The 15,320-nt window shown below is 47.4% G+C and overlaps 1 protein-coding gene across 1 annotated transcript in view; it reads right to left on the minus strand.

The window, feature by feature from the left end:
* The window catches only part of ACSS1 (acyl-CoA synthetase short chain family member 1), a 1,294,163-nt gene that overhangs the window by 1,091,999 nt on the left and 186,844 nt on the right, over positions 1-15,320 (minus strand). The window contains exon 2 of the mRNA XM_078649067.1: positions 1,889-1,985. Within this exon, the coding sequence (XP_078505193.1) occupies positions 1,889-1,985 (97 nt within the window). The remainder of the gene's footprint in view (positions 1-1,888; positions 1,986-15,320) is intronic.

A 15,320-nucleotide genomic window follows, 5' to 3' on the forward strand; every position in this document is an offset into this window, starting at 1 on the left:
AAGTCTACTCTGCTTCAAACAACCAACAACTCAAACAATGCTTGTACATCATTCACACTTGGATGTCCAATACCTACCTGTGCCTCAACTCAATTATTTGTCTAGAGCAATAAAGAAGATACACAAAGCTCACTCAATTATATGAACATTGGATTTCATGTCACCTCATCACCAACCTCACCCTTAAGGAGCACATTGTCAAACACAGAGATGTCCTGGTATCAGCTCTCTTTTCTAAAGAAAGCCAAAGCATTTCTTCCAGAAAGTTACTCCAGAACTGCTGCTCAAGCCCTCATACATAGATGGTGGTAATACTATATTTTGTGGCCTCAGGCTCCACACTGGAACTCATTAGGGGCATCCTAGAAACTGCAGCACGTCTCGTTCAAGGTGTGAACAAACATGATTGAATCAACCCCATCGATATGGACCTGCATTGGCTCCTGCGCCAGCTTGTATCAGCTTGCAGCATCATTTACAAATCTACGATAACTGGCAACTTGTTTATCTTGCAGACATGCTCACCATCTCTGGTGGATCTCAGCACATCCGCTTCTAGGTCACTAGCAGACTGTACACTAAGAAGTGTAATAAAGAAAGACAGCAGGTCTTTTCCAGCTATGCACCTAGGATTTGGAATAACATCCCTGTTTCCATCAGGATCACTCAAAACATCTACAATTTAGGAAAGAGTTAAAGACTCACCTCTTTAAAGAACACTACATAACAATGTATTAACTGTATACAACCTAGTTTCCACTGCAATTACTTGTTGACATGTCTTTGACCATGTACAGTGCTCCGCTGCCTCATGGCTGGTTCTGCGCTATAGAAATACTATATACATACGGTGCCTGCCTGTGCCTGCTTCTTAACTGAAAATCTGTTTCCAATTCTCAGGCGGCCATTCAGGGTCAGCTTCTCTTATGCTTCTCTCACCACCCACTCATAGAGTTCCCAGCCCATTACACAAGTACAGGAACCTCACAAACCAAGTACAAACGAATCTCGTCTACAACTTCCAGCAAACCACTGTCCTCTTCTACCACTACTTCTGAGCAGTATCACCTTTTCAGTTAAAGACAATACAAACAAATCCTAGCTCCTCCTACTGCCAAACAGTGTTAGCTCTTCACACTGCCGACAAGTGTCTGCTCTTCACACACTGGTAGAGCCATAAGACTTTCGAATTTGAAAAAAACATCACTCCAAACTTAAGGAAATTAGACAAATTTTAGTTCTATGGTTGTTGTATAAAATTGTAATTAGCAATCAAATGTAAATAATTGGTGCGTGAGTGCAGCATGTGGATGTCTAGTGGATGAATGGTTGATTCGGCTGGTGACTGAGTTTTGAATGATTGTGAATATGTACAATTTAATGTTTTATCAAATTTTTGTGTTTGTTTTGTAGATGTTGAAAATGTAAAATTGGTGAAATTCTACCAACAAATGTATTTAAAGTAAAAATAAAAGAAGTAATTAATTCAGAGTGAAGTTAAATTCTCACATTCACATTTTGTTTAATTCAAATGTGCTTTGGAAAGAAAGGGATTAGATAGAGCAGTATTGGCAGTTGTTTAGTTATTTATTGGTCAGTGGCTTGGCCTTACTGTTGGGAGCCCGAACCCATTGGTGCTTTATTTGATATCTTTGCAAGGCACCGGCAAAAACCTAAGCCAGAACAGGAGGCTGCCAGCGGATTCTCTGCTCTACCACTTGTTTCCTGCATTCTCAGTTGTTCTTCATCCTCTGGGCTATACCTTAAGCCTACACACAAAAATGGCGCTTTCTCAATTTGTGTTTGTCTTTCGTGCTTTATTGTTCACAGCAATTGTGAGTTGCTCAATCACATACCCAAAAGTAAATTTAAGAGATGCCCCACCTACCTGTAGGTGATTTTCACTTCCGTGCCGGGCTCGTCTCGCTCCCAGATCAAAGCCACTCGGTCTGGGCATTGGTGAACATGCTGGTCCAGACAGTTCACTGTAAACAGTCAAGTAGAGAGAGAATGCATCTATTAGATACCTTGTTAAATCGCTATCACCACATGTCAGCCTTTACCATACACACGTCCACCTACATGTTTTGTGTGAAATATTCATTTTTGGGGGGGAAGTGTGCAATAAGTGGATTTTCATTAAACTGCTCAGCACACAGGTTACAATTGTTTTCATTCAGGTTTCAACTACTACCATATCTTGCAAGGAAGCGTGCTATTGTGTGTTAATGCCAAGGTGTGTCTGAGTCTGCAGACCTCTGCTCCACCCCCTTTGCCTCATATCTCTCAGCTCATGTTTGGTTTCCGGTGGTCTGCGAGGGGTTACTGAAAGAGAGTCACTATTGAACCAGGCTATGGCGTTTCCTGATGTACAGCGGATCTGCTGTTTTCTTGAGCGCAAGAGAGTAGTAACCTAGGCTTTGGGAGGATTTTGGGTAGACCAACCATGGGATATATGTAAGAACAGAGCTTTACTGAGTACCTGCACTTCTTTAATTTAAATGGAAGAGTACTTGTACTACACAGCACTGCTGCAATACAATTAATGGGAGAGTACCAGCACTTCTCAAGAGGAAGCAGGCACTCTAAATAGCGAGTACCTGCTCTCCTGCATTTCCATTTAAGGCACTGTGGAAGAACACTGCACAGACAGAGGTAAGTGGGTAATTTAGTGTACAACAAGAAAGCTATTAGGGGTCGATTATGAGTCTGGCGGTCCATGGACTGCCAGACCCGCGGTGGCAGTGGTCTGACCACCGGATTACTACTTTCTGCATCGCTCTAGCTGTGGACCACCAGCTGCGCCAGGGAACTGCTGTTCCCTGGCAGTGGCGCAGCAGAGGGCAATACAATAGGCTAAGCGGGACTGTTACAGTCCAGCCGAGCATATTTCGAGTTCCTCCACCGCCAACCTTTAGAGGGCAGTAACCCGCCACAAAAAGGCTGGCGCTGGGGAAACTAAGGGGCCCTACAGGGTCCCCTTGCCCCCGCCATGGGGATGCATTCAGGGGGGCACAACATGTGCTCCCCTGTCTGCCTACACCCCAGGTCCTGCATGGCATGGACTTTATAATCCACGCCGTGCTGGAACATTTTTGCCGTTCCCATTGTGGTGCCCTTTTTAGGGTCTCCCACCGTGGGAACGGCAAAAGGACCGCCCACCTGCACAAGTTCAACTCGTAATCAGGCGTGTGTTCTTTGTACCGGAGAGCTGGCGCAGAAGCACCAAAGTCATAATCAGCCCTTTGGTCTTATCTTACTACTTCTGAAGAGAAATTACAGATGTAAAATTCCTGCGCCCCCGCTATGGTCTCAATTACAAGTAGCTTGACAATTCATAGGAGCCCGGTAACTAGAGTTAGCGTGTCCATCGTAATTAAGCGTTCTTGTGTTTTATACAATGATTCCTGCACGGTATTCACTTGTTCAACACATTATTGGCTAGATGTAGGTAAATCTATTTTACCACTTCTTAACCCCTTCGACGCTCATGACGAGCTGGGCTCGTCATGAGGTAGCCTCCTCGCACGCTCATGACGAGCCCAGCTCGTCATGAATAAAGGGATTTACAAATTCTCAGCGTACGGGGGGGAATCATGCCGCACGCATGCGGTTAAATACCGAATTTTACCGATTCGGTATTTAAGAAGTGGTAAAATAGAGGGGGGGAGATGTAGGTAATTCCAGATGTGGAATTACCGAATCGGTAATATTCGGTATTTACCGATTCGGTAAATACCGAATCGGTATTTCCTATTGATTCCTATGGGCTGTGAAGCCCATAGGAATCAATGGGAAATACCAATTCTGTAATTACAGAATCGGTAAATACCGATTTTAGCAAGGGTGCAGGGGGTGTCACTTTGACACCCTCTGGCACCCTGAAAATTGACATGTGCGCCATGTGGCACACAGACATGCCCTAAGGGCATGTGTCTGTCAGTCACATGGCATAGGTGTGCATGCACACATGTGCATGCACACCTGAATTCGGTAGGGCCTGTGGGACTCTGAAGAGTCCCACCTACATCTGAGATTTACCGAATCGGTAAAAATACCGATTCGGTATTTTACAGAATCGGTAAATTTACCGAATCGGTAAATTTACCGATTCTGTAAAAAAGTGCCCCTACATACCGAAAACCCATTTACCGGTCGGTAACGGCCGAAATCGGCTGTTACCGGTCGGTAAATGGCTCCTACATCTGGCCCTATTTCCCCTCCCGAATTTACCGAAGTAACTCTGGGAAGGCAAAAGAATGAGCAGGATTCCGGGATGCTGCAATAAAGGCCTTTGCGCTCCTGGTTTTGGCCCACAACTCACGGCCTGAAAATCAAAAGCAAGTATGGGGGGAAAACGTGAATATAGTAGCATAATCGTCTTCATGCTGGTAGTAACTTGCTGCCAGAAGGCTTACAATGCTGGCAATAAAGACATTTATATACCGGCATTCCTGGCTCACGGAGAGGTGAAGCAAGGACACGAAACAGCTAGAGATAATAGCCACGTGTGTTTGCCTAGCAGGGGAAGGGCTGGGAGAACAAGTTTTATGAACTTTTTTGGCCACATGTTCGTAAACATTATATGCGTTTCAATTGTGCTCTACTTGTGCCTTTGGCTCATAATTGCGTAACAAGCAATTAACAACTGTGTCTTAGCAGAGGACACCGATGTCTAAATGCCAGAAAATAAACGCCTTACAATCTAGAGCAGATGGAAACATCTTGCTTGATTTAAAAGACATACAGTAAATAGATTAACTCGTTGTTAAAGATGTAAAATTCCTGTGCCTCCACTATGGTCTCAATTACAACAATTCATATGAGCCCGGTAACTAGAGTTCACAGTGTTCCATTTTATTAAAGTCATCTTGACCTTCCTTCGCTTCAAGGCAGACAAAATAGGACACCCAGTAGATAAGGAGGAGCTGACACTATAATAATGTTGGTATCCAACCGACCGGAAGTAGATCACAACAATACTTGCAATAATTGCTAGTGGTCTTGGAGAGCTATACATGCAAAGGTTATGGTAAAACCTATGCAAATGCATTCATGAGCTCTTCCTGTAAATGTACGAAATGAACCATATTAAATGTTTCCTGATACTGCAAAATAAGAAATCAACGACAGTTGTTTCTGGTTAAGTGGACAGTTTGTACTCCTTCAGAAAAGCTGGTTATGAATGGATATTGTGTACGATGTCATTAGACTTTGGTGGGAACAGTTAAAATATGCAGGAGCACAAACTGAGCTTCCTCAAGATTTTCTTGTAGGTAGTTATCGCTAACAGGCGTGCGAGGTGTAACAACATAGGCAAATTGGGTGCAAAAAATGTTTACTCAATATAGTTCCCAGGCCACACGAATGATGTAATAATCCGGCGGACATATAGCCGAACATTTAATTCTAATGTAATTTGCACAACTGTGTTTTTATCTGTTATTATTTCTAGTAAATGCCTCATTACAAGAGCTGCTGTAATTTTGAGGGCCGATAATGGAGGTTACTGGCCCATCAGAGCTACAAAATAAGCAGAAACACCATGGATCCGGAGCATTTCATGCTGACATTTTGGCAGCTGAAAGCAGTCGAAATATCGCGTGAAACTCCAGGGAGAAATGAGGAATTACATGGGACTCCGGTGTGGCACTCCCCATTCCTCAAGGGACCCTCAAGGGCCAACTCTTAGACCTGTGACATTTCGCCCCTTCCACCCCCAGCAGTTATCGATGCCCCCGGTATCAGTAACTCTGAGGGGACTTGCAGGACCGTTGCCAGGAGACACACATAGGCCCAAATGAACCTGTAAATGTTTCCTAGTAACTTGTTCAGAATTAGTCAAACGCAAATTAATTATGCAAGGGCGCTGAGAAATAATTAAAAACAGACAGACATCACACACGAGAGTAACAAGTGCTAAATCTTTGTATTTGAAAGTGAAAAAATGAATCTAAGCAATAAGTGTTACGTCTTTGGGACGTAATAGTTTGGTAACCAGAACTTCAGTACCACTGCTTGCAAGCCTAGCTCTGACAAGGATGCCACACCTACCCTGAGTTCCCCAAGAAACCATGGGACAAATCTGCAGAACAATTAGTTATGGATGTGTGTCTGTTTAGAAATGTTAGTAATTATATCCCTCAGTACTCTATTAGGGATAATGGTACAGAATATGGTATTGTTAACTTCCATAATTGTAGCACAACCCTTTAAAAATACAATAGCCAGGACTTCCGGTGGGAGGGGAACACGGGTGATGATGCGATGTTGACCAATTCTTTGCATCTTGAATATTTTCCATGAAACTGCTTTACAAGGTGTAGATCTCGAGGAACTTACCACCATAAACAAACTAGACTCGTTAAGCAAATAGTTGTCGTTTTTTATTAGGCAATTTTACAGAGTTATTTGTGGATTCTGGAGCTCCTCGGAAATCAGAAAGCAAATATCTTACAGACTGGGCCCCTTATTATGCTGTAGGACCCACTAACTCCTGGCCTTTTTTAACTACTTTGCATTACTGTGCTCTGGTTGGCAGTGCAGACCATCCTTCTCTTAAATTGGCCAGCACAGCTTGCATTTTTATGAATTTCCACTTTGTTGGCCTGAGTAACTCTTGATGGCTCAGTATTCGGGCAGAAGGGCAAGAGCTTACACCTCATTCTGTTCCCACCTTTCAAAGCCCGCAGTACCACTGGCATACAATGCATCCAACATTCAGGCACCTCCTTTCGGTTGGAACCGAAGGGCTTGATGTGCAGGAATGGCAGTGGGAACCGGGACATTTTGGTTTATAGTTGGGATTGAAAGAGACCACACAATTAATCTCAGGATTGAGACAGAGTTCATAAACTTCTGCCTATTCTCTTGATATGTTACCATTCCAAGATGAACACTACTTGACCTGGTCCCAGCTACCAGCAAGAGTTTTATATACCTCTTGCTTTTTCCTTGAAAACAATGACGTTTCTGAATCAGCCACTTGCTCACATATCTACCCTTGTGAGCTACAGTGACTTCACAAAAAATCACCTTCAGCTCAGCATCCCTCAAATAGAGGTATGCATCTCTCCATTGAACCCAGACGTCTACACCCTCAACTGCATGTCTGCATGTAACTTGGGTCAAGCAGTTTGGATGACACGCGGAAACAGTCCAGGAGTGGCGCATCACTATTTTGACGGCCACCCAGAAAGGCTGATTATTGTCACCCCGACCTGAGGGGCTCTGCTAAGCGTACTTTGTAAGAAGACATACTGTGATCCTACAGTGGTGGAAGTTGCAGTTGGCTTGGACTCCAAGTGGTAATATGAGCTATCGTTTCACTCGGACTTGGGGCGCAGCCTGCGAGTGGAGAAAACAAGTAGTCCCAATATGGGGAGAACTGAAACACTCCAGTCCAAGCTCCAATTCGAACCGTGCAAGACACCCAGGCAACAAGATAGGGATAAAAACGCCTCTGAGTCTGGTTCAGAACTTGATAACCGCCTGAAGACCCGGAACTAAAACAAATCCAAGCCGCTATGCAGCGCAGTCTGACCAAAATTGACGGAAAGATTGATGCCCTCTTATTCCTTATTAGCAGGATGTCTGAGTGATTGGATAAGCACACCGAAAGATTAGATTCAGTGGGGAAAAGGGTCTCAGAAACGGAAGACGCCTTAAACTCTAGTTCTCTAGCTCACACGAAAATGGACAAACTACTACACGTTGTAAAAGTCAAGGCAGAAGATTTAGAGGCGTGCTCTAGGCGCAACAATATAAGATTGGTTGGTATAGCTTACATCCCAAACATGTAACTCTTTGTTGGGCAGCTGCCGGTTACCCTCCTCTGCAGAGACATATCCTTGAACGTATTTATAGTAGAGCGAGCTCATCACTCGCTAGACCGCTGCCAGGGGCCCCTCTGTGTCCCATTATTGCCAAGCTACTTAATTACAGGGATCAAAAGGTAGCTCTTCGTAAAGCCAGAGAATTGCAAACGCTGCGTCATGAGGTTATGGACATCTCCCTATACCCGGACTTTACGCAGCAGGCGCAGGAGGCTCGGCGTCTGTTTCTGCCGGTAAAGAGGAAGTTCCGAAATCTCAATCTGGATTATAATACGATGTATCCTGCAAAGCTACGCATAAAAGCAGATGGCAAAGTACATATATTCACTGATCTTAGGCAGGCACTGCAGTTCCTGTAGAAAAGAGAATCTGAGAGACCTCAAAAGGAATCCCAAAGTTCCCCTGCTTCACTGGAGGATGCCGCACCGGAACCGGAGGAGCCGTAACTCTGTGTATAAATCCTGCCAACTTTACTGAACAAATAGATCCATCGGTAGAGAAAAAACAGGCAACCTGACAATTAATTCTTGGTTAATCCTTGAGCCATGCGGACACAAGCTGGTAAGGTAGTATGCTCCTACTGCATAAGGATAAGGCATGGCACAATACGTTAATTAATGGGCTTCTACTAGTTTGGTTAGATCAATGATCTAATGTGCTATTATTTGTATTAATGAGTCTGACAGACATTCCTTATGCAAGAGGATAAATGTGATCTGTGTCCTCCCATCTAGTTACATAGCAGTGAAAATCATGATCTGGCGTTCAATTGACCACCTTTATTTTAACAATCCCTGACAATTCCTCTGTAATTATAGGTGGAGATTTTAATTGCCAGTTGAACCCTAGAACGGCTTGGCCACAAGTATCTCTAGTGAGGAAGACTCACTTTGGGCTATCCCAGAGCCCAATATCTCACCCATTCAGGCTTGGACCCCGTTGGTGCTACAGATGCATACCCTGACATTGAGTTTTTCACTTAGCGCTTGCAATGGTCGCACAGTATCTGACAGCCCAGGCAAGTGCACCTACAGTAGACCAGGGTAGGCCTCAACCATAGACTATATCCTGGTAGACACCAAATTGTGGCATATGGTACTAGATTTTAAGATTATCCCTCGCCACAATAGTGACCATAATGCTCTTGTTCTAGAGGTAATTCCACCATATGCCAGTAATGTACCTGAAACATCATAACCACCTAACCCTAGATTAACACTGACCAACAGCGGAAGGAGAGTCCGCTGGGGGAAATTTTCCAATTCGCAAGAATAATTGGCTTCTTTATACCAACTCATCATTTAATTTCTTGCGGCTGCGAATCAACTCTCAGTGAATATTGGTACCCCCACTTCCCACACTAGAATGTTCAACAGCCATCAAGAACTGCTCTCCACCCTGCCAACCTTCTTTTACACCAGTAAAGGGCCTAGGTTGACTAGAAAGCCACTACATCCTTGGTATAAGGAATGTTGTAGTGTAGCCAAGTAAGCTCTTCTAGTCGCTATTAAAGTAAAATGATAGGCCAATAATCAGGGAAGCAAGGGCAATCTATAACAATACCATAGCGAAGGCAAAAAGCAGCTGGGAGTGCGAGAAATGAGACTCCCTTAGAAATTAACTAAACAACCACAACATGAGGGCATTTTGAACCGTGATCAACACGGGATCCCCAGAAGGTAAATCGGCTATACTCCCCAATATTGGGGAGGAAGTCTGGAGAGCACATTTTAAATCTTTATATCTAATGGCAAAGGATGAAGATAGGTACGCGGCTAATACTCCCATCTCCCCTGACCCAACTCCTCCAGTCACCCCTCTGATTTCCCTAAAGGAGATCACTGAAGCACTGGGTAAGCTAATACCAGCCAAGGTGCCAGGGCTGGATAAGATGCATGTGACCTCTTCCGTTCTGAGCCTTCTGTCTGGGCCCCTTATTTGTGGTCCTTGTTCAAGGCCATCCTCCAGGGCATGGCGATTCCTACCACCTGGGCTGGGGCTGAAATCATTCCAATTTTCAAAAAGAGTTCATAGCTCATCCCCGCCAATTACCGCCCTATTAGCCTCTTAGATGTAAGCCCAAAAAAAATTGCTGGTGCACTTATGGAGCAACTACAATCCTTGATAGAGGAGCATAATGTTCTCACCTCCCTTCAAGCCGGGTTTAGGCCTTAGATCTCGACAATTGTTCAAATTTTCAGATTGCAACTCCTATTATGGAAAACTGTGATTATAGAGGGTGGTAGCCTCTATCTAATATTCGTGAACCTTAAATTCGCATTTGACTTGGCCACTAGGGATAAACTGTGGGCTATATTATTGGATATGGGAGTCCCTGAGTACCTTTGCCACCATTTGAAATGTTTACATCAAGGCAATTTTGCACAAATTATGCACAGCAAAAATGGAGAACTCTCAGCTCCTTTCCCAGTAGAGACAGGTGTTTGCCAAGGGTGTGTCTTGGCCCGACCCTTTTCTCCCTTTTAATTAATGGCCTAATTGAGAGACTGACTGTCGGAAAGGATATTGATGCCCTCAGGCTAGCGAACGGCAAAATACCAGCTATGATGTTCACAGATTACACCCACCTGCTCTCAAAATCCCCGCTGGGAATTCAGAGGGCACTTGATACCTTTAGTGTCTTCTGTAGAAACAGGGGTTTGGAGATCAACCTTAAAAAAAACAAAATATATGGTGTTTAATGCGAACACCAGCACACGCCCAAAGCTTTGTCTAGAAGCAAGGCCACTAGAGAGGGAATCTAACTTTGAGTACCTGGTGATTACGCTTACTGAGAAAATGAGCTGGGGGCACGAATAAAGAATGCAAGTCTGAAGCTGGCCCAAACAGCGGGGGATAGCTCAAAGGCTTATATGAGCTGCACTCACAAATTGGTAGGCCCTGCGGTAAAACTCTATAAGGCACAGGCTAGGGGTGCTGCGCTGTATGGAGCTGAAATTTGGTTCCATTTTTCATCAGCCTCTCTAGCACCCCACAAACTCCTCTCAGGATGGACCTCGGGATCAGACCAATTGCAGACAAAGTAGCCCTTAGACCCCTTTTATTCTGGCGACGCTTGTGGAACACTCCCGAACTGGTCCCGTATCGGGACAAGCTGAGAGAAGTTTTGGGCCTCCAAGGTGCGGGAAAACCCCATAGCTGAAATACATTAGGAGCACGTGTGAGGCAATGGGGAGGAGCAATTTGTGGAATACTGCAAAAGAAACCTGCCCTGCGACCCCTAGAAAGGCACTTTTACAGTCCTATAGAGAATACAAACTGGCCCAGCTTTGGCGGGGGTCCACGGCTGGTCGTTTAACCTTCAGGTTTCTGGAAGTAAAAGCCTAATATAGGCTAGGATAGGTGCTAGACGAAATTCAGCCGCTCCTAGCGAAGAAGCTATGCCTCCAATTTAGACATGGGGTGCTCCCGCTTTGTTCATTTACTGATAAGTGGGCAGGTGCTCCCTGTCCGGTTTGCCCAGTGTGTGAGAACGCAGACGAAACAAACTCATGTGTTATTTTTCTGCCAAGGTTATAGGAGGGCAAGGTCCCGTTGGTTGTTACAGTTATGTAGAACATTGTTGTGAGGTGTTCAGGCTATTTAAGTATGATACCGATATGCCGGGGGCGCTAGAGGGCGCACACGCGGAATGGCTGCTTAGATAAGCGGCTCCCGCTCCTCGGACAATTATCCTACATCTATCCTCTACCACAGGCTGCCCACATATAGCATTTTAATTACATCTGCTGCGGATACCTGGAAGGAACACTCGGCCCAAGACTGGAGCCGCTGCCCCATCCAGAGCCGGAGTTATCACCATTTCTCTGCCCGCCGGAGATTGCTCTGGACGCGGCGGACAAGGAAGGCCGGCTGCGGAGGAGTACGTGACGCCGGGGATCGCCACGAGGGGGAGGGCCGCAAGCTTGGACGGCCACCCGGAGGCGAGGCGGCCGCTGAGCGACCATCTGAGACGGAGGTGAGAGGCTGATGTGCCCTCCGACAATTGGGTCCCCCCCTGCTGCTGCTGACCCGCTCGTCTGACGAGCCAGCTCCGGGACCCGGAGGCGCGCTGGGTCACGGGTCGGCCTCCTGCGCGCCCAGAAAGACCCGACGGTGAGGGACTGTGGCGGGAGGAGCCCGGGCCGGAGGGCGATCGCGGCGCTGTGGATCCCCCGCCGTGGGAGAGCTCGCTCTGCACGGCTGGATCTGCCTCTGGGACACCTGATCTCATACCGGATGCTGAGCTACGCTCTGCCTCTCACATTACGGACATACTGAGGTCCGTTGGGGACGTGGTGGTGTCCCTCAGGCTGCCAGCTCTTAAGTTTCCCCTGCGGGTGGGCGGCATCTCCAGAAGTGCCTGACTTGTGCTGAACTTTGCCTTCCTCTTGGGCCCGATACTCAGGATCCTCCGGCTTGCTGCTGGATAGCGGGCCCGCCACTACGACCTACCATCCCCGGAGGGGGACGCTGGAACACCACTGCTGTCTGCGCTTTGCCACCTTTCATCGCCAAAGCACCTAGGGGGAGCGGGAACGGGGCTGAGCGCCTGCACCTATCCCACTAGACAACTGCAGACTCGCCGCGGGGCCACCCCTGCCTGAAGACGGCTACATTGCGCCTCACCTGTACCATTACATACGCACCACCTTTGCCCCCGCTCACTGGACTTTTGGACCTAGAGTGCTGATACGACACGTGGTGTGCTGGTGCTGCGACCCGCTGCCACCATGGTGCGGCCAGAAAATCGCCAAACGAAGCTCAGTTTTGATGGCGCCAGAAAGGGCGCGAAATCACTCCCGACGGATCCTGGGCCCAGCGCCGCGGCTCCGAAGGCCATCGAGTCCCCTGCTAAGGACATTGACATGCACAGCCTGTTTCAAGAGATGCGGCAGGGGTTTGCCACTGTTGTCGAGAAGGTCGACGGCGTCACTGCTCGATTGGACGCCCAGGTTCATAAGGTAGACCGCCATGAGGAGAGGCTGACGGCTGCGGAGCAACGCATTTCTGACAACTCGGACGCCGCCTCGACTCATACAACACAACTGGCTAGGATGGACAACCTGCTCCGGGTAATAGCGGCTAAAAACGAGGACTTGGAAGCACGTAGCCGACGGAACAACATACGCGTTGTCAATGTACCAGAGTCGACGGATACGGGTAGGATGGAGCTGTATATTGAGAAACTGCTCAAAGGCTCGATCGGAGAGGACGCCTTCTCTCCTCAATTCATTGTGGAAAGAGCACACCGTTCCTTAGCGCCGGTACCCAAGCCCGGATTGCCACCGAGGCCGATTATTGCCAAACTATTGCTATCGAGACCGTGACACTGCGCTGAGGGCAGCCCGAACCCAACGGACTTTACAATACAATGGCGTCACTTTCTCCATCTACCCGGATTTCACGCCACTGGTGCAGGAGGAAAGGCGTAAATTTCTCCCGGTGAAGAAAAAGCTGCGGGACGCCCAAATCGATTATGCACTCCTCTACCCGGCAAAACTGCGTATAACACACCAAGGCACGCAGCGTTTTTTCACCAATCCACAGAAAGCAGAGGATTTTTTGAAATCACTCCGAAGAGCACGCAGGGAAGATCGCGACGCCGCAGAGGAACGAGAGGACGGACGCATTTCTCCTGCGCCGAGCGGTCACTGACTGCTGACGTCAACTGCATAGAATGCGTTTCCTGCATTGTTTGAATTCTCGCTGTCACTCGAAGTGCGGACGCTGGGCTGACTGCACGTCATGGACCTACGCAGACTCAACGCTCCTGTGGTAACGTACCCGAGGACCACTCTCCTCGCCATAGTCTCCATCGAGGGCGGTACAGAACTGGAGCTATGGGCCGAGAAGTGGCTGTGCGAACTCTATGTTATACCCCTACAGGGCATTCCCCTTAAGACTGCTAATGTTTTTGTTGGTGTTACGGAAGTTGGGGAGGGGGGAGGGATGCTGGGTGGGGTACAATGGCTTCTGGCATGATTGGGATGCTGGGGTGGGAGGGGGGGGGTTGTTCTATGAAGAGGCAAAGACTACTAATATTGGTGCAATTAATGCGGAGGGTGTTGGCGGGTGGGCGAGAGGAGGGATGTTGGGAGAGGAACAATGGCTGTTGGCGTGGTTGGGATGCCGTAGTGGGAGGGGGGTTGGGATGCTGGATGAAGAGGCAGTTATTGCTTGGACTACAGTTGCAGAATATATACTGGTACGTGGGCTTGTGTGGATGGGATGGGTCAGGCCTGGACTCGCTGCCCAAGTTGACATTGCTGCTGATATTGTTGATTTGTCTATGGCTCCTCTAAATGCGAACGCTAAATTAACATGTCTATCATGGAATATCCGGGGCTTGAATAATGCTAAAAAATGTCGTAATGTCATTGCCTACCTGGATAGACATCATGTTCAGGTTGCCATGCTGCAGGAAACCCATCTGCCGCCACGAGATAGGACCACCTTTGCAAGCAGATGGGCTGGGGACCGCATTTTTTCCTCATACTCAAATTATACGAGGGGAGTTGCTATCCTAATAGCACGCACTGTACCGTTTCAGAAAGTTGGGGAACTAGTTGATGGTGAGGGGCGCTATGCCTTACTGTGGGGTAGAATTGGCCGAGACACATACACGTTTGTGGTGGGGTACGCACCGAATGTGGATACACCTGCTTTTTTCACCACACTGTGGGGCAAGATACTAGCTGCAGGCTCGCGTCATATTATTTGGGGTGGTGATTTCAACCTAGCATTGTTTCCTCCATTGGACAGGGCAGACGGGGTTTGCTCCTATAAACCCAGAGCGCGTGAGGCGGTGGAGGGTATGATCGAGGAGGGAGAGTTGATGGATGCCTGGAGACATTTACACCCATGTAGGAAGGAGGGCACACACTTTACCTCACACACGGGAACGTGGGCGCGACTAGACTATTTCCTGATCACCAAGGGGTTAGCCACTGAGTTGGAAGAGGTGGAACATCTGCCGAGGACATACTCTGATCACAGTCCCATTCTGCTTAGATTTCATACCCCTGGGTGGAATGGCCAGAGGCCCCATTGGAGATTATGCCCTGACATATTGCTGGATACTCTGTTTCACGCTGAGCTGGGGGAGGAGATAGCCGCCTTTTTTCCCAGAAATAAGGACTCGGTAGACTCGGTGGAACACATCTGGGAGGCCTTCAAGGTAACTGTCAGGGGTTATTGCATCTCCAAAAGCTATGGGGTTTTGCGCGACATCCTCCGTACCCTTACCAAACTTGAAAAGGAACTGAAAGCTCTGGAAGTCCGCATGGTAGAAGACTCTAGTCCCGACTTATGTGCGGCTTTCAGGGAAACATTATCGAAGTATGAGGAGGAGGCTACCAGGGAATCTAAGTTCCGTGGGAAACATTGGATAGCCCGTAGATATTGTGAGGGAGATCGTCCTGGGAGGGTCCTTGCCACACTTACGCGAACTCCACGAGATCGCAATGTCGTCTTCGAACTTGC

Source organism: Lissotriton helveticus, chromosome 6 (assembly GCF_964261635.1).
Source record: "Lissotriton helveticus chromosome 6, aLisHel1.1, whole genome shotgun sequence".
In the NCBI taxonomy this organism is placed as follows: Eukaryota; Metazoa; Chordata; class Amphibia; order Caudata; family Salamandridae; genus Lissotriton; species Lissotriton helveticus.